Source organism: Pleurodeles waltl, chromosome 3_1 (genome assembly GCF_031143425.1).
Source record: "Pleurodeles waltl isolate 20211129_DDA chromosome 3_1, aPleWal1.hap1.20221129, whole genome shotgun sequence".
Taxonomy (NCBI): domain Eukaryota; kingdom Metazoa; phylum Chordata; class Amphibia; order Caudata; family Salamandridae; genus Pleurodeles; species Pleurodeles waltl.
This window is the reverse complement of record NC_090440.1, coordinates 1,766,400,917-1,766,411,097: the sequence shown is the minus strand read 5'-3', so window position 1 is coordinate 1,766,411,097 and position 10,181 is coordinate 1,766,400,917. Positions and strand designations below refer to the sequence as shown.

General features: G+C 41.2%; 1 protein-coding gene across 2 annotated transcripts in view; it reads right to left on the bottom strand.

Moving 5' to 3' along the window:
• Nucleotides 1-225: 225 nt before the first annotated feature.
• The window catches only part of SATB2 (SATB homeobox 2), a 329,978-nt gene continuing 320,022 nt past the window's right edge, over nt 226-10,181 (bottom strand). For both annotated transcript variants that reach the window (XM_069225756.1, XM_069225755.1), the window contains one exon: nt 226-2,397. In XM_069225756.1, coding sequence (XP_069081857.1) covers nt 1,936-2,397 — 462 coding nt within the window. In that variant the 3' untranslated portion in view covers nt 226-1,935. The remainder of the gene's footprint in view (nt 2,398-10,181) is intronic.

Genomic DNA, 10,181 nt, shown 5'->3' with positions numbered 1-10,181 from the left:
AACACTGGTGGGTGGATTTATCACGACTTTGCACTGCCTCAAAGTCATGCAAAGCTGTGCAAAAAAGGGTATCTATTTTCCATCGCAAAACATTTTTGCACTTTGTGCCATTTTGTGTAAGGGGACATTCCACAGGTGATACTTGGCCATTTTACACAAATCCGTATCTCCTAAAATTGTGTGGCTTGACATTGACACAAAAGATAACACCTTCTTGAGGCAGGCTCAGAATTGGCAAAATATATTTAATTCTTCAAACAGTTCTGACATTCAATATGTGCTGCGCTGTACAGCACACATCTAATATGTGAAGTGTTTTAAAATGATGCACACATAGTAGTTTGTACTGGAAGCGTATACTTCCAGTACAAAAATACTAGAGTTCACGCACATACTTTGCGCCAAAGTAGAAACGTGTTTGCGTGGAGCTCGACAGCCAATGTGTGGGCAAATGCAGAGGAAGAAAGCAGTATCGGACCATATATTTAGTTAATATAGCTTTGCCGCTAAGGTAGCACAGCAATTTTGGTTGTTGCTCTGCGTTGCACTGCCTTTCAGTAAATCTGCCGCTAACGACGCTATGGCGCGTTAAGAGAGTTAAATAACACCGTAATATACAAAGGAAAGCAAAACACTACATAGATCCCACGCTCGGTAGTGTGAGATATCAGTTAAGCATCAAGGTTTAAGCAAATGATGCAGATGTGCACACTTTCACCAAGTAAGGTCCCTTCTTTTGCTTCTATGTTGTAGAGAGAGTGGATTCAATTTTTAACATAGGATGAATTCACAGGCCTTGCTGGAGAGGACCCACTGATCCAGCACCGTACATCGGTTTTGTCCTGGAGAAGTAGCACGTGGAATTCTTGCATTATCTGTACCTTGCACCAAACTTGTTGCGTCCTGTGTAGTTAAAACGCTAAATTTAGCAGTGTTGCAAAATGACACACCAGATTTGCACATTCTTTTCAAAATACGCAGTCCTTAAATTCCAACTGCAAAAAACATACATACTTCTAGCCGCTCGAAAATTTAACAATATTCTATGAAAGATTTGGTATAAAAAATGCCAAGCGCTACTGATTTGAGATAAGTGCAGGACTGTGCCAGACTGTTTTAAGAAGTGTGCCGACTTACACCATTTAGCAAGGTAACTCAGGCAGGGCTGAAGACGACCAACATTTTAACAGCGTCTTGAATTTTCAGTTTCGAGTTTGTCGTCATTTTTTGGCAGTGTTGACATTTTTAAATACATACCTCAAAAATTATACCCATCGAGCCACCACACAGGAAGCCATTTAACAAAAATTATAATAACCATGGTTAAACATAGAAAATAAATAGGAATTCAAAAATAAGCCACCACACCCTAAGAGTGCAGGACGCCCATCGGGAAAAAGACAAAAAAGCAACTCACCCTGAAGTGGTTTTTTTAATACATTTGCACAAGTCCGTATTTCTTTTGTTTTTAATGAACTCGTTTCACAGTCTGTACTTTGAGATGGAAAAAGGTCTCTGATCCATGCAAGTGTAATTACATATTTATATATAGTATATGTAATATATACTCGTTTATATACACATATTGTACTATATATACGGCGTCCTTCATTGATTCGAGAGGTCTCTGCAGTCTGTGAGTTTTTTCACTGAATGTCTACTCTGTAAGTGCAAGATGAAAAATAAAGAACTGCATTTTCCTGGGGGGGAGTATGTTTTTCCTAGTCAAATGCAAGAGTAACACTTCTGTGTCGTTGTCAAGGCGTTATCCAACCTCGCCGGGATAAACAACCACAGTTCACTGGCCTTTTTGAGCGCCTGAAAAACTTTTACTTCCTTTCTTATCCTAAAATGACTTTTTTTTTTTACAAAAGACAAAATAAGAATAATAATAATAATAATAATATTGTTTGGCCCCAAGGTATTGCTGTCACGTTATCTCTGGTCGATCTCAGAGGGTGTGGCTTGGCCTTTGTCTGGGTTCTCCTCAGTGGGTGCCACTGAGTACATTTCTTCAGAGCCCTCTTCGCTTTCATTCTCCTCGGACTCCATCAGAAGTTCATCATCCTTGTACTCAGCCACATCCACAGCAGTGCCTTGGTGCTCCTTCAGCTTACCATGGTGCTTGACGTGGTAGCGTTGGTTCTGGAAGAACTTGATGATGGTATGCTTAGGGAGATCCAACTGAGCAGACAGGGTGTGGATTGCTTCCTGGTCTGGGTAGAGGCCCACATCATGGATAAAGCTCTGAAGGATAGCAAGAGCTTCCAAGGAGATCTTGGTCCGGGAGCGGGGCTTTTTGGCGAGGCTTTCATCTGCAGGAGTTGGCTGGGGTGGTGCCTCTTCCCGTGGTGGGGTGGTCTCCTTCGCTAGCTGGGACTGTTGTGGATGGTGAACCTTCAGAAAAATAAAGAAAGATTTTGAGTCTACCAACAAAAGAAAACGAATCCACACATGAATAATGGTCATCACATTTAATAAAAGATCAGTTATCACAAAACCAAAAAATATATGTATATTTAGTTAACGAAGTCCAAAACTAAAGACTACTTTTATGATCAATAGCAAGCCCCTTGCAGGAAGCTCAGTCTAGAAGCAGGTTTCTCTAAATACCACCCCCAACTAGAGAAGGCGTTCTTTAGTGATAGGCTCTATCTTAAGAGTGGTTTCATTAAGGGGACGGCTAATAAACACTGTAATTCAAGCATAGCTTCCTACTAATTACTTATTTTTTAAAGGGAGGTTGTAGATCAATAAAAGCTAATTAAAGGGATTGTAGAGCCAACAGCTAGTTGGATTAATGGTCGCCAGATACATATCAGTTTTATTAAAGGGATAGGATCAGTTTCAGTATAGGCTACCTAAAGCTATAGATTCCTCCCACTTAATATTAGTTTCATAGAGAAAGTATTCAGCTAAAGACACATTATATTAAAGGGAAGTGCCAGCTAGCTTCAGCTGGCTTCAGGCAAAGAAGTGTCTTACTGACAAAAGGCATTAAGTATTGTGCAGCTTAGCTGAAGATAGCTGCCAGACTACATTCTTGCAATAGGGGTTTCTTAAATAGGCCCTCATAACAAGAAGCCTCTAAATGACAATGTGGCAGTAGCAGCAGTTAGTAGCCCCATCGGCATGATACATTTTTCACATTTACATTGAGATTTCAGATACTGAAAAAGTCAAAATCTCCAGGTGAGAGTAAGAGGATATATGAGGAATAATTATCAGGGGATTTGGACTCAGAATGAATGATTCCTCCATTGAGTCTGCATGTCTCAGTGATCTCTGAGGGTGCAACTCAAAATGAGCTGAACATTCCCCATTCCACAGTCACCAGAACCCCTGGTATTTTTAACTCGGGTGGGAAGCAACCCGCCTTTGATCCATGACACTCATAATGACAGCCTATGTATGGAAATAACTATTCTCTATCTAGTGCCCCTGCATGAATGCTTTCAGGGAGTACCATATGGAAACTAACTGAACATCCAGCCCCTGAAGTGAGAGTCTGCTGTTGTGCTCATTCACGCCTGTGCACCCCAAGTCCATTTGAGGGAAAATATAATTTCTGTTACCAGCAGGTCAGTCCCTCCTCCATTGAACTCTCATTTCTAGTTTTGCTGTTCAATCAGTAATAGTGCTGAGGAGATACCTAAGGCAGAAGAGTATGATCAATACAAAACAACTATGTTTGGGTTGAAAGGCTAGCCACCCCAAAATAAAAGGTGTTCTGCAACTTTTGCCAACAATGTGTACCTATAGGGCATGAAAACCTATTTGATGACAAGTAAATAGGTTTGGCATTGGCTGCCAGCCTTTCGGCCTTGCCAATGCTTGTTTTGTTAAAGTCTTTGCAAAATTTTATTGATAAGAATGATGCTAGGCTCTAGCCTACTTAAAAAAAGCACTGGTTAACAGCAAAAATATTGTTTTAGCTTAAAAAAAAGCACACATTACTGTAGTAGTTCCTGGCACCTAAGGGAACTAGTTTGTTTGTGGATGTACTCCTTGTGAAAGGACAGACGTCCACCTGTCACAATGAAGTTAGGCATTGCCTGAAGTGGGATCACCCACTGCCCCATGCTGTAAGCTGTAGTGAGAGTAAGAAGAATGTGAATGACGCAATAATAGACTAATGGATGGAGAAGCCTGCCTAAAAGTCCTTATAAGTATATCCGCATATGATTTTAGTAGAAGTTAGATGTCTTGGCTGACACCGTATGTAACAAGCAATGGCAGAGCCATTAGGCCTGACATTGACCACCAGCCCTTTTGCCTTTCTCAATTCTGTATCTGTCTTGTCATGATTTTTGCACAGCTTTACTGTTGGAGAAGGTACCTAGCCTTTGTCAAACTAATACAAAAAATTGGTTAAAAGCAAAATATTTTGGTCCAAAAAACACACATTGCCATAGTAGCCCCTGGCACTTAAGAGAACTGCTTTGTGTGTGAATGTGCTCCCTGTTAAAGGACAGAATGCTGTCACTCACAGTGAAATTAGCCAATAGTTAAAGACGGCTGAATGACTGCCCCATGCTGTATGCTGAGGGGGCAGAAGAAACACGTGAATGGCACAATAACAGACCAATGTATGAAGATGGCTGGTTGACAGCCCCCATAAGAAGTATATTATACACATAATGCCTGACCTAAAAATGGTAAGGTAAATCCAAACTGGACCTAGTTAGGGAGGATGATTTCCGAGGAAAAGATTCTTTTTTTTCTTTTTGAAGACATTAGGTATTACTGCTTCTTAAACATTTACACTTTGTATCCGTCAGTCGCCAAGAAAATGCAGACACCTAGAAAACCTCCTCGCCGTGCCTGCTGCACTCTTATTTATCTGAGAAACAAGCATGAATTATTAACAAATCAAAAGGTGCCTACTCTACGGGAAGGGATATAAAACATTTTGAACATATTTAGAAGTCGACCTTTTGATTTCAAAATCCTGGGCTTGTCACCACCTGGAAATGTCGCTTTTGAAGCACTGAAGGCTTTGCAAGTGCCACTGAAAATCATCCCCAGATCAGAAAGGCGCCGTTATAATGATATCTGGAAACGTTCTCCACAACTTGGGCTGAATACAGTATTTATGAAGGCTGAGAAAAAAACATTCTGCTGGGAAAATGAATCTTCACAGAACTGCTGGGGAAGGCAGCAGGAAAAACACCATTCTCAAAGTCTAACAACTGGCATATACAGACCATCAGGCTACACATTGAGGAATGTTCTTCGTTTTACCTTTTACGGAAAGGGGATTTCTTCTTTTGGCCCTTAATTTATTTAGTGGCACCACTTCACATCTACCACACAAGCATCGAAAGACAACTTGTCGTAGCTGCAGCCACGTTAGTTTATATGCCTATATATATTTATAGTTTAAATCCCCCAGGCCACCGCGATTGCCAGTGGCATTGCCATTCGTTCCCAGCCCAAAACACGTAAAGTGGCACTGTGCCCCTCCAGGTGTATTCTGCAATGGAGGACTACCGGGGTTTACCCTGTCAGACTCGGGCGGGCTGTGTAATGTGTAGGCATAAGATGTGCCTTGGGGCCCAAGCAATTTAACTGACCCGGGAAGGAGCAAAAGACCCAGAGGGAGAGAGCTCAGGGCTTTGGCAGGCATCTGGATAAGATGGAGAGGCCCGGGAGTCAAGCGACACAGGGAAGGGTGAGGCTGTAGGCTATCAGAAACATATTTAAAAATCCGAGTACTAGCTCATTCACTGCAGTTTTAATTTAGCATGTCTGATTCTGCAGGAATGTGTTCCAAGCGCTAGTGACTACTTGTACTTGCTCGCCTTTTTAATTATCACTGTTCTGCTATTTTGAGCTTTTTTTTATATTACGAATACTCATGGGGTGTCTTTTACAGTCATCTAGTCCTCAAAGTGCTATAACAGGTGCCACTGTTACCAAACTCAATCATACTTGTGTTTAAATCACATGAATTTAATTATAAGAAACCTGTTTTAGTGCATAACTGCTGCTGCCACCATCTTGCAGATAAATGGTGCTGCAAAACCACTGCTAGCCTTGGCCAATTCCCTGCTCCTCATTTTTATCAGCCTTGGGAAGATTAAATATAAACATCTGAGTCAGGATCATTTAATGTTGAACCTGTTATCGGTAAACTGAGCATACATCTCTGCAGCAGGTGCATTTCGCCTATCCAGGCGACCACTGGGAATATGAAAAGCCAAGCCACGCCGAATGCAGGTGACTAACACACCTCTCCCCAAACTGATTTTTGCATTTTCACATTGGGAAACCCTGTTTGTTTATCTGCAAGCTCAAATTATCAACTAGTATGTGCAAGTCGTAAAAGCTTGGTTAGTGAAAATGGGACTGGTCAAGTCCAAAAGGGTGCAATGGAGTGCTCAGAACGGTATCCACCACTATTGTGGTGTCAAGCTTTCTGAAGGGCAATTTGGACTCCCACACATTATTTCCTCTCAACTGAGGGGAGAGACTGTGGAGGAGAACTGATGGTTAAGATAGAATAACGCATAGTTCTTCACTAAGTAAGGGAGAATCAACTTTGAGAAGTAACTATAGTGTGTAGACGTTAATTGTGTGAACTCCAAATTAACTGCTCTTTTCCAATTAGTTATCCTGTGTCTTATCTGCAACCTCCTGAATCGGGGATTTGACTGAAAGTTACTATGTCCGTAATTGTCTTCACTTTGTAAATCTTGCCTGCTCATGATTCCATGAACATGAAATGTACAGCTTGTTAGTCCTATGCAGTCATATTTCTGAACTTTGGCTGTTGATTTTTGATGACCAATTGATGGGAATCTTCTACACCTACACAGAACATTGCGGTCCTTGTGCTTCCAATTTCTCCTACAATGCTTCAGCCTTTTGAAGAGTAATCTACAACGTTTTCCTAACTTATGTTGACTAAAGTCACAGGAGTTCTGTCACATTGCGTCTGCAGGAGTTCCACTCTCCTCCCTTTAAAATTCTTTAAAAAAATATCCTCCTCTGGGGATTTAAATCTCCTCTTCCATGGAATATGTGGGGAACCTTAGAAGTCAAGAAGCATAATTAGAGTATTGCCTAACATCCTTCTAAGGCACCTCTGATACATACATGTGGCATCTACCATTATTTCAAATCCAGATCTGCCAGCTCACAAGGTGCCATCACGTGTCATGTGGTATTTGCTCCCTCCACAGAGTCAAGAGCAGATATCACACAGTAGAAGGGAAGGTGAGCTGGAGACGCCTTCAATAAGTGGGTTTCCAGGTCATCTTTGGAGGCTCTGAGCTGCCTATGACCATCAATGGGTTTGAATACACCCAAGACATTGGTAGCAGCCTCATCAAGCTTTTTGGTTTTTGTTTGAGGGTGGAATGCACTTGGTGACACTTGTTGGAGGGCAGGGCAGAAGTTCCTCTCAAGCAGTTCCCGGCATGTAGCCTTGCATTATCTAAGGCCAGCCTTCTCCTCGAACTGTTAACTTTTTTTTAAATTGCATATCTGCAGCTTCCTGAGATCTGAAATGTGTTCTCAGCTGTGGGTGGTTTCAAATGAGCCTATGTGTCAAGAGAGGTGATAACTCTAACATCATCAAAAATAAGTCGGTTGTTTTCAGTCATTTGGGTGTAGGCAGATCTGTATCCTTGGTGTAAGATCATAAAACATCTCCCTGTGTTAAGCAGGCAGAGGACCAGGACTCTGCTGAAACGCAGTCTTCATTTGTAGGCATACAAATTTGTTCACTACTCATTCTCTCCTTGCTTCTTCCTTCCTTTGGGATAAAGATGCCAGGGCCTATGGCAGGGCCTATGAGTGCCCAAACCTTATCGGAACCCACTTATCCATGCCTAGCGTCAAAGGTGGTGTTTCTCTGTTCGGGTCATTGGGACTTATATGATGCCTTCATTGCGCAGCTGTCTGCTGATCCACTTCTACTGATTTTTCAAAATATACATGACAGGTGTTCCGTCTCTGTCCAAAGTAGTATTTCTTTCATTTCATGTTTTTGGCAGTTTGGTGTATCTTTCCTTCTCCTCCATGGAGGACTATTTTGAATTTTAAAAAGAACAACACTGAATCATCAAACATTGCATTTTATCCTCATTCACATTGAGTAGATAAAGAAATCATGCTTTGTTTTGTTTTTAATTGTAGAGGTGGCAGTTTGGATTATTTAAAAAAACAGCACTAATTCCAGACTCAAAATGCAAACCAGCCCTGTTTGCTTTGCCAATGTTTGCTTTTATTCCACTCAAATTATGTCTAGGAATTCATACCTGCTACCTTCTAATCCCTTTCCTTACACACCACTGTTTAAGTGGAAAACATTCATTCAGTGTGGCTGTGCTAGCATACAAATACATAGGCAGACCAGAGAGTAATTCATTACACTCTAATGATGTGTCTGGTGCCAAGTTAGTACATCTGTTGAGTAGCTGTCTCTGATTTGGACATATGAGTCATTCTCCTATGAGCCTGTGTGACAAGAGAGGTGATTTATGTTCATGGACCTAAAGTTTACGACATGGAGTGCTGAGAGGTCAATTCATGGAAAACCCTGTGTTCAGACTGTAAAATGGCAATGGCATGTCCTCCTATCTGAGAAATAGGCGATTTTAAATATTTTGGCCTTATCTAGACGTGGCCTCTCTTACATGAAATTATCACACATGGTATTGCATGTGGTAATATCACAGCAAGTATGATTAATGCAGGGGCTATAGGTAACACATCGGTAGCATTATTCACAGGAGAGTGTCTGTTAAACCCCTATCTGTTCCTATGGGATGTGGCAGATCACTCAGAAATCATTGCTGCTGCACCAATTTCCATATGTGAACTCATACGTATTGGTATATTTTTCTAGGGAAAGTTCTTCTAGATTTGACCCAGTGTTTTTTTCTCAGAAAAAATGGGAGGTTGCCAAATGCAATAAAACAACAGGGCTAGTACATTTGTGAGCGGGAGTTCAAGTTCCTCTAAATTATATTAAGAGCCACTCATAAAGATGGCCTACAACTGCATGCTTCAGCCATCTAATTCTCTACTGTTCCCAGAATCCTATGATCTCCTCATCATCTTCCTTCAGTCTCTATTAATTGCAGTAGCTTCCTATGGTCGTCTCCGTATTCTGCGAGGCATTGTGTACATTGAGAGCATTTCTGTCTCAGATCCTCTATTCCATAACAAAGCACACAATTCTCTCTTGCTTAATTAGTTTAAATCCTCTTATAACCATGAGATTATTCACACCTAAGTGTAGAAAAGTCACTCTGCTCCGAAGCACAGATTTTACCCATGACAGAACCATTTTGAACTGTTGATGGGATAAATTTGCAGCAACATGTACAGTCACTGAACACTATTCAATTAGGAATCATTTCTGTCCATTTCCTAGGTCTCCTTTCTGAAACTCTGTAGATCCTGAAAACGTCATAAAGAATCCTGGGTTCAGTATGTGTGCATCCCAGAGGAGCTGACTGATGATATTAATCATCATCATAATAACTTATAACCACCGGCCAGCGGTGGTTGATGCTATGTCTACCACCTACTGTTACTACTTGCAGCCCCAATATTCCATCACATATTTTCTCTATTATACTTGGTGCCTCATGCGTCATGTAGTGTAACTACTAGATGTTATTCTATGATTGTAGCTGATTGAGCTTTGAGATCCCATTCAAGATTTGGTGCATTTGGTGTATTTGGATCATTGGTTTATAGTAATTGCAGTGAATTTGGACTTGGATTTTTGGACTTTTGGACGCTTAGAAACTTAGACACACAGTCTCACGGATTTATATTGCCACTGCATTTGTTGCAGCATTCCTCAAGACACTCTCCTGTTTAACAACTTTCTGTGACTTTCTGCTATTTATTGTGTGTTGTTGTGTTATTGTGTTTTATCGGGCCCAGTGGGATTTTGCACCTGTGCTCAGAAGGGCGGGTCACAAAACAGATTGAATAGTTCAAACAGTTGATTAGTCTGAATTGAGTAAAATTAGGAATATCACTGTTCTCTGAAATGGCTAAACGCAAATTACAGGGTAGTATATTAGGTTCCTCTAAATCCGCGGTAAGCACTGCTCTCAATGCTTTTTTAGTGTGTGCTGCGAGTATACTGGACAAAAAAATTGTCCTACCAGGATGGTGTCTGTCGTCAACACTGGATGAGGGCCTCCAGGTCC